The 16,098-nt window shown below is 46.9% G+C and overlaps 1 protein-coding gene across 3 annotated transcripts in view; it reads left to right on the top strand.

The window, feature by feature from the left end:
* Positions 1 to 16,098, top strand: part of ACOT7 (acyl-CoA thioesterase 7) — a 64,215-nt gene that overhangs the window by 11,275 nt on the left and 36,842 nt on the right. For 2 of the 3 annotated variants that reach the window (XM_081017203.1, XM_081017204.1), the window contains exons 2-5: positions 3,369 to 3,486; positions 5,015 to 5,171; positions 10,975 to 11,066; positions 11,623 to 11,737. In XM_081017203.1, coding sequence (XP_080873329.1) covers positions 3,369 to 3,486; positions 5,015 to 5,171; positions 10,975 to 11,066; positions 11,623 to 11,737 — 482 coding nt within the window. Of the gene's footprint in view, positions 1 to 1,269; positions 1,371 to 3,368; positions 3,487 to 5,014; positions 5,172 to 10,974; positions 11,067 to 11,622; positions 11,738 to 16,098 lie in introns of those variants that run through there. The other variant, XM_081017205.1, reaches the window with a different exon arrangement.

Raw genomic sequence — 16,098 nt, 5'->3', positions numbered from 1 at the left:
AATCAGAAGAATCAGTGTCTTTCCTATACAGTTTACTGTTTACATATAGGATCTGCATTACCTTTATCAAAAATAGGAAAAATACATACATGTGAGCCAAACATTCTAGGGTAAAATACTACTGATGGAAGACTTCCCCCCCCCCCACCCCCAATGCTGGCAGAGACAGTCATAGGTAGACCAGATCTTCATCCATTGAGATACCTCAAATTGTTCCTTAAGATCTGGCTCCCATACCAACTTTACGTAGGGTGAAAATTGTAATAGTAAAAGTAGAGTGTGATGCCATTCCCCTCTGGATGGCCTGCATAAGGAGGAGCTCAAAAGGTGTGATGTTTTATGAATTGTCCTGTCTGTTGAACCCTTAACCTGTTCAAGCCAGTTTCCCAATTGCAAGAGGCATTTTTATGGCATGGGTACCTTTGCCCTAGAGAGCAAGTTCTCCAGTCAGAGGGGAAGAACTGCACCACTTCTTGATGGCCCTCTTTCAGGCCTCCTCCCTTGCTCCCACTCCTTTTTCAATTGATGGCTGATAGCATGCCAGTTTGGATCATGAAGGGAGGAAAACTCTCTGTCCTTCATTTCTCAGTCTTCCCGGTGGGAGAGCAATCAGCCCCCCACAAACATCTCCTCCTTTTCTTCTTTCTGCTGTACCTGTTCCTAATCATAGAATCTCAGAATTGTAGAGCTGGTGCAGCAATGGTTTTTATTTTTAAGAATATTTTTAGCCTCCCCTTCCTCGCCAAGCAACCTGAAGAATGTAGATCCTTAAGAATTTAAGGTGAGGGGAGTTCAAGCTTTTACTTACTTGTGGGTGGGAATTTCTCTTTGTCCACTTGCTAAAAAGTATGTGAACAATTTGTCCCTGCAGAGGACCAAAGTAGAACTTCTACTAGCTTGATGAAGGCAAAAGTCTGCTTATCTTCCTGCAGCATTTTTCCATGGGTTCATCTCTCAGCGCTGTTGCAGTGTTTTAGAAAAACCACCTCTGCAGCAGCCTTTCCCAAGCTGGTGCCCTCCAGATGTTTTAGGCTACAAACACTTTTCTGGGTGGGGCTGATGGGAGTTGTACTCCAAAACATCTGGAGGGGGATACCAAGTTGAGTTAAGGCTGCTGTACGTGAATACTGTCAGTCATGTAGCTGGGTTTCTTCCTTTCCCCTTTGTATGAGACCGCAGGGTGTCTAGGGTGACTCATTCTGCAACTATGTTGGGGACCAAGGCAGGAAATCCTCTGAGGGGGGAGGCGGGTGTGTGTGTGTGCCAAGCCTAGTGCAGATAATGCCATGAAAATACCAGTTCCGAGTGCTTTCTAACAGAGATGAGGACTCTCTCTGTCTCCTCCTCGGGATGCAAGGTCGACTTACCTGGTATGACAACCTTCATACTTTTTTTGTAGGTGCTGTGTGGTTGAAATCTGTGGATTGACCCCCCTTTGTGATCAGTTGCTTCTCTAGGTCCCAGTCAGGCACAGTGCCAGACAGTAGATATAGGAGAAAGCAGAGCAGTTAGTTGGCTTGCAAGAGTGGCTGGGACTTCAAAAGGAGGAATATGAATCACCGATTATGCCATGATTGAAAAGGATTTGACTTAAATCCTGTATATACAAGAAGACAGGTAGTTGGGAAGGGTGAATTGGGGGCTCTAATTACAATTACACTGCAATTACAGCAGGTGGAATGGGGAGGGAGAATGGCTTTGGGAGCAAAGACTTTTGCAAGGGTTTTCCTCTCCCATGGTTGGGGCTGAGGGAGGAGGAAGAGCTACAGAATAGAAGGTGACTGGCCAACAGAGGTGGGAAAATTTCATATTCCTAGGAGTTGTTGACACCTTTTCAAGCTCCTTGGCAACCTGTTGCCTGGATTTTTTCCTGGTTCAGAGAATTCTTCCTGGGAAGAAAATGGTGTGCTTCATCCTGGCTCATTCTGAACATCACTTTAGTGATCTTCCAGACCGTGTGGCTGATTTGCTTGTACATTTCCAGTTTGGCCTGACCGTTCTTTACCATGATGTCTGAATCAGATGAATTATGTTTAGCATGAGCAATTAATTTGCTTCCAAACTATGGCTTGGTAACTGACTTCACATCATGGTTTTGTGGCAAAAATGGTTTACATTTCAATCATGAGATGTAATTTTACAGTTTGCAGCAGCCCCCAACCTTGGCCATTGAGAATATTAGACTGCTATCCTTGAAAGCAGACAGTTGTTGTTAAAAGTGTCCTGCCCCAAAATGCCTTGCTCCAGAATTCAGCCCAACATCAGACATGAGAGAGGTTCTGACTCGATGAGAGACCCAAGGGCCATCATGATAGACTGGCCTGTAAGAGATGGATTCTGCCCTACAGTTCCCTACAGCCGCTGCTGTGTCTTTTGTTCCTGGCTCAGAACCTGTCCTTATCTCATGTTTCAAGATGCAGCTTCAACCATTCAGTTTTCTATTACTTCTTCCTGTTACTCTTTGAGAATTTCAGTAATTCAAGGACTACCAGAGCACCTCTGGGGAAACATACCTATGCCTTCTCTCTTTCCATGGCTCAACCGGTGACCCAAATTGGGGAGCAGCAGCTGCTTGGTCCAGTTCTTCCCTGACCTAATCCTTCCCCCCTCCTAAATCTGGCAGGAAGTTAATCCACAATTAGATATTATAGGATTATAGGGTGTCACTCTTGAGGGTGGTCCAGGTTAGAAATGAGAGGAAGATTTGTTCAAAACTGGAGTAGTAAGTACTGGCAATGTCTCATGCAGCTTTCTGATCCCTGTAGCAGGTGCCTTCTGCTGGTCTTTGCACCTGTGAACCTGTCTACGCACTTGGGTTACCTGTGGAGGTTGGCTCTGTTTTGTCCTCCATTGGAATAACAGCCTATTCCTACCTCTTTTTCTTAATGGTGACACAGATCATTAATAACATTATATTCTTCACAACTGTGAGCAGGGCAATGGGATGGGGTAAGTGAAGACAAGCTGCAACAATTAATTTTAATGTTCTTCACTGCTTCTGCTCAGGCTGCACAGACAAAACATTTTGGTTCCTGAAATTCATTCTGATTGTGCAGATAAAATATAACTGATAGTATTGTACAGGATGTGGCATTAGTGTGTGAAAACAGTGAAGATCCAATGATACCCAGGCATGCACACCAGATGATGGAGATGTCAGGCGCCATTCTGGTGCCCAAGCTTCTTCACTTGGTCGCAAGTGACTGATAGCCAGGTGCAAAATGCACCTGGCCCCTGGCTAATTTTGAACACTGCAGTCCAACATCATCTGTAAGGGGCCATGTTGTTGACACATGTTCTGTCTCTTCAGCCTGAGCTAGAGCTGACTGCCTCTTTATCTGCCTCTTTATCCTCTTTTCTCTCTGTAGGATTATGCGCCCTGATGATGCCAACATTGCTGGGAACGTCCATGGAGGGACCATATTAAAAATGATTGAGGAGGCAGGTGCCATCATCAGCACTCGGCACTGCAACTCTCAGTCTGGGGTAAGTACTCTGCACATGTTCAAACAGTGAAGCTGTTTGCAGCCATGATATACGGAGGAGCCTCTTCCCAGTGATGCCCAGTGTTAGTAGCAGGCAATTGTGGGATGGGGCAAAGCTGCAGGAGCAAAGCCTTGTTGCCTCCCTGCGCCTCCGTTGTAGATTCAAGTGCCTGCTCTGCGTGTTAAGGTTTATAATGTTCTTGTCTTCTTTTGTTTTATTTTTCAAACTGTTGTATAACAGTTTCCAGCTTAATAACAAGGGAGTAGTAAAAAAGATAAGTAAATTTAAAGATACATGACATGGGAATACAAATTCCAACTTCAGTAAAAAAGAAATGGAATAGAAAAGATCACAAGAGACATTTGTCCACTACCTAACCCAGTGGTTTTCAACAGATGTGCCATGGCGCCCTGCGGCACCTTGAATGATGATCGTGAGTACCGCGAGTGGGGGAAGTGCTGTGCAACCATTGCCATGCATCAGGTGATAGAAAGCAGGCCTAAGAAAAACTCTGGACCCTGCGCTCCTACGCAGGATTAGGTCCCATGTCACCTGTACACATTTATTTCTGAGCTAAGCAAGCCTGGGGCAGGGCTGCCAAACATTTTGGCCTTGTTCAAACAGGAGGGACGCAGGAACGAGACAGCAGGCTTGGAACGTCCCAGAGGAAATGTGGGCTTCACCTTTCACTGTAGATGCTCTCCCCTCCAACTTTTGGATCCATGCTGGCTGTGCGTGCGTGCTGGTGCTGCTTACTCACCTGCTGCCAGAGTCCAGTGACGGTGCGGGGGGGGGCAGGGTCAACAAAAGCAGTGTCCACGCCCATTATGCCCCTCCTTCTTCTTCACCTTTAGTGGGGGAGGGGTGTGGTTGTGAGATAGAGCTGAGGGGGAAAGACATCTGCCTCCCCCACCCACCAACTTACCAAACCTGAGCCCTAATCCATAATAAAAAGGTCTGGTATTTATTTATGCAAGGGCAGAAACCACAAATCCAGGTTCTGAAATGGACACTGACCTTCTGCCACCATGACTGGAGAAAAGCCCGAGGGTGGTGGGTGCCTCTCCTCTCTTTCCAAATCTGTCCTTTAAAACTTCTTGGATGACCAGAATTCATGGATAGTCACCCTATTTTATCAATTTCTTCCTTTTTAAAAACCAAACCCCAAATGTAATCTATGACTGGCCAGTAGGTGGCAGTGATAGATAATTAGAGGGGAATAAAAAGTGGGGGACTCCACCAAAGTTGGAGATGGGATGCCAGTCTACCAAAGAGCTTATTGCATAAGTACACAGTTGAAAGCATTCTGTGATGCTAACGGACCCAGACCTCTGACTCCCTCGCCTCTTGCAAGGTGGGTAGAACTGGGTAGCGGGTCTGTAGAGCAGCCTCATGTTTTTTCCACCCATCTTCCGTTTCGGGCTCTTTTCCTCCTTTGCTCCCAGTGGTGTGTGCTGTTTTCCTTTTACCCCACCTGCTTGTGATGTTTGGCTCACTCACTAACAGTGGCTTCGCCTGCCCCTCTCAGGAGCGATGTGTGGCTGCCCTGGCCCGCGTGGAGCGCACAGACTTCCTTTCCCCCATGTGCATTGGAGAAGTGGCTCACGTGAGTGCTGAGATCACCTACACATCCAAGCACTCTGTAGAAGTCCAGGTGCATGTGGAGTCGGAAAACATTCTCACAGGTAAGCAGAACCCCAGCACCTTTTGTGGTCACCTGCTGAACAAGGGTTAAACCACATGATGGCGCTTAACTTCTTCGCTTTCTTAAATCTTTCATTTCCCAAGATTTTTCTTGGGGGGGAAGGACAATTGCTGTGTCTATCATTCTTTTTAATGAAAGAAATTTCTCTCAAAGTGCCTGTTTAACCATGCACAGCCGGCAGTTATACTTCACCCTCAAAACTGGATTTGAACATAAAGAATTAATTTCTTACCTGTTAGCCGCAGCAGGAATTTTCGATGTGAAAAAAGTGAAGATAACGTCCTATCCCATCCATTAAAAAGTAGCATGATAAAGTACGGGGATTCGTTGCAGTGGCTAAATTAACTAATTACCCGAGAAGTAAGGAAGGGAAATGATGCCCATGTTATTTTAGGAATTGATGGATGCATTTTGTTTTGCAGTAGGAGGAGGTTGGTCTTGATGGATTCACAATATTTTGATTTATCCAGGGCTGAAGCTTTTTATTATGATTTGTGAAGCAATTATGATGATTGAATAACAACACAGAATAAAGCAATCCACCAGGATACAAGAGACAGAATGCACTGACTTTGATACATTAAGTTGTATACGAGATGAAGAACTTTCATTTGTTTGATAGACTAGTGTTTCCCAACCTTTCCCCTTCCTGTGGCACCCCCATGGGCTTAGCCAAGGGAGGGCAGGGGGGCAGCTACCCCCCATAAGTACAAATCAATACAAATCTGAGGTTTCCCTCCCCTATCAAAAGCCTGCCCCCTAACAAAAATCCTGGCTATGCCCATGCCCCGCTCCCTACTGGTAGAAAGGTAGCTATTTTAATGTTTTGTTTGTAATTAGAACATGTTTTATTTATAATTTTTATAATTTATACAAAATACAATTACATAAAATGATAGGAATGAAATATTGTTGAAGCAGAAAAACATAGAGCTGGAAAAATCATGGAGTTGGAAGGGACCCTAGGGGTCATCTTTCTAGTTAAAGGTAAAGGACCCCTGGACAGTTAAGTCCAGTCAAAAGCAACTATGGGGTTGCGGTGCTCATCTCAGCTTTCCAGCTGATGTGGCCAGTTGACTAAACCACTTCTGGCGCAATGGAACACTGTGATGGAAACCAGAATGCACGGAAACACCGTTTACCTTCCTGCTTCAGCGGTACCTATTTATCTACTTGCATTGGCGTGCTTTCGAACTGCTAGGTTGGCAGGAGCTGGGACAGAGCGACGGGAGCTCACCACCTTTCTAGTGCAACCCTCTGCAATGTAGGAAACTTAGCTAAAGCATCTATGATAGATGGTCATCCAACCTCTGCTTAGAAACCTTCAAGGAAGGAGAGTCCAGAACTTCCCGAGGAAGATCCATCTTCCATGTATTATAAAAATTAAACAACACTTATTGGACCCCAGTTATTTGACACAGACAGGGAAAACCTACAGATCCAGTCTAAAAGGTGCACAGGGAGTTCTGTATATATGGGAGAATTTTAAAAACAAGTGGTCCTCCCTGACCTCTGCAAAAATATCTTTTCATCCGTAGGAACCCTGGCTGCCTAGATAAAACATTATAGCTCCCCATACTTTACCTGGGAGTAAAGCCTACTGAGCTCAGTGTGGCTTTCTTCTGAGTTGACACTTATTTACTAGATGCAAGTCAGCAGCACCAGACAACCCCACTTGGCTAGGCGCTGGGGTGGATTTCACGTCGCCTTGCAGAGCCGAGGCCCTGGTAGGCCACCCACTTACCCACTTGTGATTGGCCAAGCAGATAGCCAGTCAATCAGGACTTTTTAAAAAACAAAAGCTTTCCTCCTTTCACTTCTCACTTCCCTCTGTGGTCCCCTAGCCTTGTGTTGTGGTCCTTCAATTATGCTATTTTCTCCTGTGGCCCCCTTGGAATATCCTGGGGCCCCTGGTTGGGAAACACTGGTGTAGACTATATTACAATATACTGTGGTTGTATCCTACTAATTTGGATTTGGAGTAGACCCTTCTGTCATCTTGCCAAAATTTCTAGGCCCCAATAATATCTCAAAGCCGATCTCATGCAAAGTGAATAAAAATGTTGGGCTAGGACCTGGGAGACCAGGGTTCAAATCCCCTCACTCAGCCATGAAACTTGGTAGGTGCTCTTGGGCAAATCACTGCCTCTCAGCCTAAACTCCCTCCAGGGTTGTTGCGGCGATTAAATGAGGAGGGAGGAACCATGTGTACTACCTTGAGCTCTTTGGAGAAAAAAAGAAGTGATATAATGCTCACCCGGCCTCTTGCTTGACGCCTCACTCCTTGGCTCACAAATCCAACTTCTTTGGAAGTGGCTGCTTCCCAGCTGCTGCATTCCAAAACTTTCCTTCCCTCCAGGCCTGGCCGAAGCGACATTACCGGCGGATGTGCAGTTGAACGCATACTTCATTGCTCACGAGATGGAAACTGTCTACAGCAAATCTGCAAATTTCTGGCTTTCTTAGCCTTTTGGTCTATTTATTTATTTGATTTCTCGCCCACCCTTCACTACAAGTGCAATAAAACAAGAAAACTTTTTAAAATGTGAAAAAAGTTCCTAAATGTTAAGGGAGGTTTTAAACTAAATGCATATTTTAAACCCTTCTCAGGGTTTATTCCTGCTTTATTGTACCGAGGATTCCCCCGCCCCCCGTGATTCACACATAGGTGTTTTATGTTTATATCATCATGGCATGACCTTTGGCTACTTACAGTAAGACTCGACTCGATATTGCGGCACAAATGTTTGAAGAAACGTGTGCCAGGATTCAAGAGTCGGGGGCCGACTTAGGAGACAGGAATGCCCAAAATGGCCCTCAGCATTTCAGCTCCTTCCCCAGATACCCAGTTTGGCAAGAGAGTCCCCATGTGTGGCATTACAAATGATAGCTCTCTTGGCAACCCTCTTCCCATCTCCTCTCATCCCCTCCTCCCAATATTTGGCCCTGCCTCAAGCTTCTCTTGGAATATCTTCCTGCCAAGAGAATATGGTTTTGACCAACTGGGATGTTGAGACTTTGTCGGTGCAAACGCTGGGTTTTGTAAAAACAAAGCAGGTGCAGAGAAACCAGATGTCTATCCCCATGCTCTTGGCCGACGTGTGGGAAGATGAAAATGTGTTTCCATGGTTACCGTGCCTTGAAAGAGAATATGCAGATCAAACCGGGAGCCAAAAGTTCATCCCACTCGGTGATAGACACCACTGATTAACTGTGGGCAACTGCGAGGAGTGGCACTAAGCGAGTCCCTGCCAGTGACTTCCTTTTTATAACCTCCCCAAATCCTTGAGGCTGCTTCTAAATATTAATCTGCATATCTTGCTGGATGGAGGAGAACTAGGGAGAACCTTCTCTTCCCACAGACGATCACAGTTCAGAGGCCCTGCATGACTGTGGCCAATTGGGCAGCTTTGATGGGAGAGGCCTTTAATAAAATTGGACTCGTGGAATGAAATGCTTGGGCTGCCTTTCATCTCCTCCAAATTGCAATTAAGATTTAAACCAACCCTTTCACCGGTTCCACTGCACAAGGAGATTTTTTTGCAGTGAGGTTTGTGGAAAAAACCTCTATCCAGAGGAACAAGGGAGCCGTCAGGCCTGGGAGTGTGCTGACTTTGATACTGCCCAGAGCAGGGACAGAGTTGGGAGGCTGCTTGCACCAACATCTTCCCCAGGATCAGCTTAGTTTAGCTTAAGAAACAGCAGCTCCCAGCATTCTTGGGGAAAGCCATGACTGTTTCAAGTGGCATCAAAGTGCTTTGAATGTACGGTGCGAATGGGGCTGCAATGTTTGCAGGAGATGCCTCATTGCGGTGCATTGCACCTTGAAAATGGATAGGTGGGTCCAAGTGGCACTTGAATTCCAAACGTGTGCTTATGTGACCCTGTGTCAGGCTGCTAAAACCTCTGGTCAGTGTTCTTGTTTTATATTGGAAAGATTGTCAAACTGGGGCTCAGCCAAGGGGTGGAAAATGAGCAGCTCTCCAGATATTGGTGGACATCAGCCAGCATGATCAGTGCTCAGGGATTATGGAGTCCTGCAAAAGCTGGAGGGTGGTATGTTCCCTGCCCCTATATTTTGAAGGGTTAGGGAGGTTGTGCCAAGGATTCTTTTGCTTGTCCTTTGTTTCCCCATTTCAAGTTGCCATTTAGCGACAGCCGGCGGTGTCTTAAGTGCCCTGGTCCCCCTCTGGGCTTGCCGGCTCCCAGCAGGCACGGCCCATCCAGCTCAACCAAGCTAAGCTGCCAGTGCTGCTCATTTGACTTATCCCCAATGTCTGGATGCTAATTTCTGTTAGATGCAATTAGGAGGGAACAGCTCTGGTACAGGCGGACTGCAGCCACAGAAGCTTCTGAAAGCAGCAGCCTTGGGAATTGGCGCTCTTTTGATCAGAGTTTTACCAGGAAAATGTGCAGATAGCCATTCTGTGTTGTTTGGGGAGGAGTGTGGGAGCCTTGGGGGGGGGGGGCATAGGGTTGCTGCTGTGGAATCCAGCCTGTCAGGTTGTTTTGTTGTTGTTGGGTTTAAGCAGTAAATCTTATTCCCAAGAGAAGGTTGTCACATCACAGTGAAAAGCTGTGCAGAGAGACGAAGTATTGCAAATTAGCCCTACTTTCTGCACAAATTCTGTTTTCCTTTTGTAACAGGGAGGGGGAGATGCTGCAGTAAAACGCCTCCTCCAGAGTACTGGGAGCATTGTCCCTCTGATCTTCGGATGAAAAGAGGCGTGATGTTTTTTTCAAGCAGTCGGGCCAGTTTTGAAAGCAATGTACTTGTTTGTACCAGATCAAAATCTGAGCAGACTTTTCCCCCTGCAAATTTAGGCCCATAGTCAGAAATCAGGGAGTGAGTGTGTGTGTGTGGCAGGAACGGAACAGCCATAACATATAGCTCCATAGGGTCAAACTTAGGTAATGGTCACTTTTTTTGGAAGCATACTGCCGGCACACTTTTCCTTGTTGCTGCAAATGTAAAAGGGACTTATTCAAAAATGAAAGCTGAACATTCAGGGAGGAGCCTGGAATATCAGTTCCCCTCCTTTTGGAAGATAAGACTACCCTGCTGGATTAGGCCAGTGGCCCAACTGGCCCAGCATCCTCTTCTCACAGTGGCCAACCAGATGCCCCAACCAGAAACCCTCAAGCAGGACCTGAGCACAACAGCACTCTCCCTCCTGCAGTTTTCAGTAACTGGAATTCTGGAAGAAGGACTGCCTCTGTTAGTGGAGGCAGAGCATAGCCATAATGGCTAGTGGCCTCCTCCTCCTCCATTATTTTGACCAATACGCTTCTAAAACCACCCATCCCTGGTGGCCATCCCTGCCTCCGCCTGAACCAGTGCACCAATTGCAAAGAGCCTTATAGGTGTAGCACCATAGAAGCTAACATATGTGTTATGACATAAGTGGGGCATGGGGTTGGGAATGTAGGTAGTGCTGTCAAATAACACTGAAATGCAGAAAATAATTGTTGGGAGAACTCAATTATGAACGTACGTCAGATATGTACAGTGATAACTCACAACAGCAATAGCTGATGCAATGCAATCATACTCGCATTGCAAGTTAATTAACAATGGCACCGATCAGACAAAGATATTGACAGAGTTTGAGCGCCATGGCAGAAAAGGTCCCCTTGCCAGTAGTTACACTAGCTGATATCACTTGCTTTGTTTTGCTTTCTCATTTCTTCAGGCCAGATGCTTTGATGACTCAGTTATTATTCCATATTTTGCAGTTTTCCGTGGTCTGTTCATTTACAGATATTTTTCCCTCTTTTAAAAGGTGCCAAGCGGGTGACCAACAAGGCAACTCTGTGGTACGTGCCCCTCTCTCTTAACAACGTGAACAAAGTATTGGAAGTCCCTCCTATTCAGGTAAGGGGATGTTCCAAGGGTGATGGTGGAGCTCTATATGAGTCAGGCGTTAGTCCAGATTCTGCAAACAAAATAAGCAATGCTCATTTCCATGTTTACATCCACTTGCTTAATCATGTACTGTATTGTGTTGTATAATCTGGTTTTGTTGTCTTGATTCACACTGTAGCTGAGATTCTCCTAGAAAGATGTCCTCTTCTCCCCCCAGACTTCCTTTGAACAAACTTTTTCAAACTCCCTCCTTTGCTCCAACATATTGTGACATATCAGATTTAACACTTGGTCCACGTTGCTCCTGTTCACTCCATTACCTTAGAGGGAAGTCCTCTCTTGCCATGCCTTCAAAGGGGCAGTGTGTGTCCTCTTAAGCAGCTGTATAGAAAAACACTCTGGCAACTTCCTTTCTCCATTGGTGGCCCAAGAGGACATTTCCTTGCCTCCAGTGGCACTTCATAGCAACATGAAGCAATGGTGGTGGTGTGGCCAGTCGGGCAGCAGTCCTTGTCCCTTCCCCTCTGACGTGGGATGACCAGGTGGCCCTTCTGTTTCTTATCAGTTTGCAGAGAAGGCGCAGGAGGAGGAAGGGAGAAGGCGCTACGAAGAGCAGAAGCTGGAACGTTTGGAAACGAAGGAGAGGAACGGGGATGTCATCATGCCAGTGATTAATCCAGGTAAGACGGGCAATCTGAGTTAACGCCTGCTCCAAAGGACATGGTGAGGCTTAGCAGAAGCATTGCATCTTTACATGGAACTGTTGATTAGCTTGCTGCCAAAGCCAGAAGTACTAACTTTGAGGCAGGTATTTTTGTGAGTGAACAACTGCAACCCCTCCCCAAACTACTGATTTCTAAAATGTTATACCTTCCCATGAATCATGCCCAGGATGCACCATTAATTGACGTATCCTTATCAACTACATGTCACACCTGCTCCCTGGTCCTTCCTTCAAACAGGAACATTTTAGGCCTTTTCTCCCCCATATCCCTCTGGCTGGCTCCTAGGTTCAGCCTGAAGGTTGCCCACACCCAGTGGCGGAGGAAGGGGGGCAGGGGGCAATCCGCCCGGGTGTTATCTCTAAGGGGGTGACAAGAAGGCACTCCACGGGGGGCTCGCCCCTGGGCACGAGTTGCTGCCATCACGTCACCGCAGCCGCGCGCGGAGGATCTTCCTTTTGCGGTTGCAGTGGTGGAGGAGGGATCCCATTGGCGTCTGTACGGCGCTTGAGCAGCTCCTACAGATCCCTCCGCTGCAGCCACGAGCAGAGGATCCCGCCGTCGTCGAGCAGCTCTGTCGGCAAACTGCCCTGTGGCGCATGCGCAGTGCTGCTACGTACGCCGCATGTGTGTGTACTGTACGTACAGTGTCACACATGCACAGTACATGGCGCCGCACATGGGCTGCGGGGCGGTTTGCCCCCCCCCCGACACCCCACACCAGGTGCTGGTTAGCCTTCCTTTGACCCTGCCCACACCTGTAATATGGTGGCATCTTTGCTACAGAGGTGGGATATCTGGGATTGTAGTTCAGTGGGTGCTTCCTGAGAGTCAGTTGACTGTGATTTGACAACTTCTTAACTGTTGTTGTTGTTTAGTCGTTTAGTCGTGTCCGACTCTTCGTGACCCCATGGACCAGAGCACGCCAGGCACTTCTGTCTTCCACTGCCTCCCGCAGTTTGGTCAGACTCATGTTTGTAGCTTCGAGAACACTGTCCAACCATCTCGTCCTCTGCCGTCCCCTTCTCCTTGTGCCCTCAATCTTTCCCAACATCAGGGTCTTTTCCAGGGAGTCTTCTCTTCTCATGAGGTGGCCAAAGTATTGGAGCCTCAGCTTCACGATCTGTCCTTCCAGTGAGCACTCAGGGCTAATTTCCTTAAGAATGGATGTGTTTGATCTTCTTGCAGTCCATGGGACTCTCAAGAGTCTCCTCCAGCACCATAATTCAAAAGCATCAATTCTTCGGTGATCAGCCTTCTTTATGGTCCAGCTCTCACTTCCATACATCACTACTGGGAAAACCATGGCTTTAACTTATACGGACCTTTGTTGGCAAGGTGATGTCTCTGCTTTTTAAGATGCTGTCTAGGTTTGCCATCGCCTTTCTCCCAAGGAGCAGGCGTCTTTTAATTTCGTGACTGCTGTCACCATCTGCAGTGATCATGGAGCCCAAGAAAGTAAAATCTCTCACTGCCTCCATTTCTTCCCCTTCTGTTTGCCAGAACTTCTTAGCTAGTCACCATAAAAGCTGGATCCATTTTGCATTTCCTGCTGCAGAGCCTGTCTGATGACGGTGCCAGCTTGTGTGTGAACCTGGATGGGGACTGGCATCTCCTCCTGATGTCTTGAACAGGCTCAGTCTCTCAGTTTGGCTCACAGAAGCTCACAGGGATCCAGGCTGAGAATTCCAGGTTGGAGGTCTAGAACTTCCATGCCATGCCTTGGGACTTTCCCCAGAGGCACATGCTCCTCTTTACCTACCCCACTTCTATGCATAAAGACAGACTTTCTTCCTTCCTCCTGCTCCAATGAAAGCCCAAAGCCTGCCTTTTGGGGAGTGAAGAGCCCCAACCTGCGCAATGTGCCTGGAGCAAGAGCAGTCCTCCAGGGATGCTTTCGTCTTCCTTCCACCACAAAAACAGTTGGGTTCAAAGCCATCTATTTTAGTGCTCAGACTGTCTGCACTTGGATATTTATAGATGACCATACAGCGGTGTGCATGCAGCCCAGGAACGTGTCATTCCCCCTCTCCCCATCGACTCGAGGAGACTGCTCAGTGGATTTCTTCTCAGAGCCGTGAGCGGCAGCAGTCATGCCTTCTCTAAAGCTGAGGCTGCTGCCAGAGCATGTGATCGAGTGAACTTGCAGAGGTAGGAGCTCCGAAGAGGTGACCTGCAGGTCTATTTTTGTCTCTGTGAACAGAGCCCCCCCTTCCCCACTAGCTTAATTTTAGGTGTCTTTTAGAGCAGGAAGAGCACAGGGGATTTGTGCTGCAGTTGCCTAGCAACCCATCACAAAGGGCTGGGGGGGGGGGGAGAGAGAGAGAGCTCGGATCTCTTTTGTCATGTCCAGGAGGCTTTTAAGACGAAAATTTCTACAGAATGGCAGCGGGCTTCCTTTGTTTGGAAGCTTTAGGATGGGGCACAGCTGTCTGTTTCCACAGTGAATAGACTGTATGTTCTACTTAAAGGTCGTTGTCTGTGTTAAGGACGTTTAAAGCTTGATGTGCTCCAGACTAAAGGTGTGTTGGGAACTCCCTGCCAAGTGAAGTATCTAAGGACTTGTGCTAGGAGAGAGCCTCATGTGGACACAGCAGAGAGGAATGCAGGTTCTGCCCCTGCAGCTGGGTGGCGCACTGGCACCTCTGGCTATAAACACCAGGAACTTGGCCTGATCCGCAGAGCAAGGCTTTCAGCCTGCTGCACTTTAGGGTCCAGCTCAAGTCCTGCCTCCATCCATGGATGACAGAGTTCCCGGGTTGTTGTTATTCATTAAACTTATTAGTCACTTTTTAAAAAAAAAACACAACAACAGTAACTCAAAGTGGCTGAACAATAAATAAGTAACATATGCATTAAAACCAGCACAAAACAAGACAGAGAAAAACCTAAAACTCATTCAAGTTTAAACAGAAGGTACCTGCTGAATCTCTATTGGCAGAGCATTCCACAATACTGTGCCGATGACACTAAGACTGTATTTCTTGTTATTGAGTGAGCCTCACCAACTCGGGGAATGACCAATGATACTCCTGCAGATGATCTCAGAACTTGGATTTAAGGGTTCAGGCAGCTCCCCAATCCCAGATCCACTTTAGACCAGGCTTTGTAACTGAATCACCCTTGATCACCCTGATTTATTGTGAGAGGGACGGGGAATGCAGCTGTGTTACTTCTGCTCAATCTCTCAGGGGCTTTTGCTGCCCTTGACTGTGAAATCCACCTGGACCAGCTCAGAGCAATGGGTATTGGAGGCACCGTATTATGATGCTCCTGTTTGTATCTTCAGGTCTGGTGGCTGATGCACTTGTGTGCAAGGGCTGAACAGACTTTAATAGAAGGTAGCTTTGAGGATGGCTGGACATTGATAGAACCTAAATGGTTAGAGGGTGTTGAGCACATGGAAATTGTGCAGAGCTGGTACAAGAGAGGTGTGGAATGGCAGGGGCTTGAAGTGATTATTGCTGTGTCTGTGTAATAATTCAGAGTGCTGGTATTGTCTTATAAAGCCTTATGCAGCTCCATATTCCAGTACCTCAAGGACTGCCTCTGCCATAGGAACCAACCAGGCCCATGCGATTGTCACCCAAGGCCTTTCTTCATGTGTCCCCCCCTCCATGGGAGGTTCAGAGGGTGGCAACATGAGAGCAGGCCTTTTCAGTGGTGGCTCCCCATTTGTGGCATGCTGTTTCTGAGGAGACTTGCCTGGTGTCATCATTATATATCTTTACACGCCAGGCAAAAACCTTCCTCTATATTTGGCCTTTGGCCTGTAGCTATCTGAGGCCTTTTAGAGTCGGTGGGATTTTTTAAATGAATTTAAAAAATTGGTTTTAATGTGTTCGTGTGGGGTTTTGTTTGTTTGTAAGTCTCTTTGAGTTGCCTTGGGCAAGAAAAAGCAACTCACCAATTCAATCAATAAATGAATAAATAATGGATTAAAACTCCCATGTGCTATTTTGTGTATGTGTGTGCGTGTGTTTGTGGGCACTCTGGGATCATTTTCAGTGGTGTCGGAATCCCACCCTCCTGGAAGAGACTCCATGCAAGGCAGTATCTGAAGTCTTATCGACAGTAACCTTCTGGTGAACTGCTGCCACAGACGCTGCCTCTTTCTCTCAGTTTATTTGCCTGGTGGGCAAGGAAGGGCTAGCAAGCAGCAACATACCCCCATATGCAGTGATTCACTCATCAAGCATTTTGTATTCAAATGCCATTGGCTACACGATGTCCAAAACAGAGTGAAGTCAATGTGACTTTTTAATTCCCATATGAAATCCATACTCCCTTTCTGAAAATGTAACCCAGATTCCCTTTAG

The sequence above is a fragment of the Podarcis pityusensis genome, assembly GCF_964106645.2.
Source record: "Podarcis pityusensis genome assembly, chromosome: 8".
NCBI lineage: Eukaryota > Metazoa > Chordata > Lepidosauria > Squamata > Lacertidae > Podarcis > Podarcis pityusensis.
This window is presented reverse-complemented; position numbering and strand designations above follow the sequence as displayed.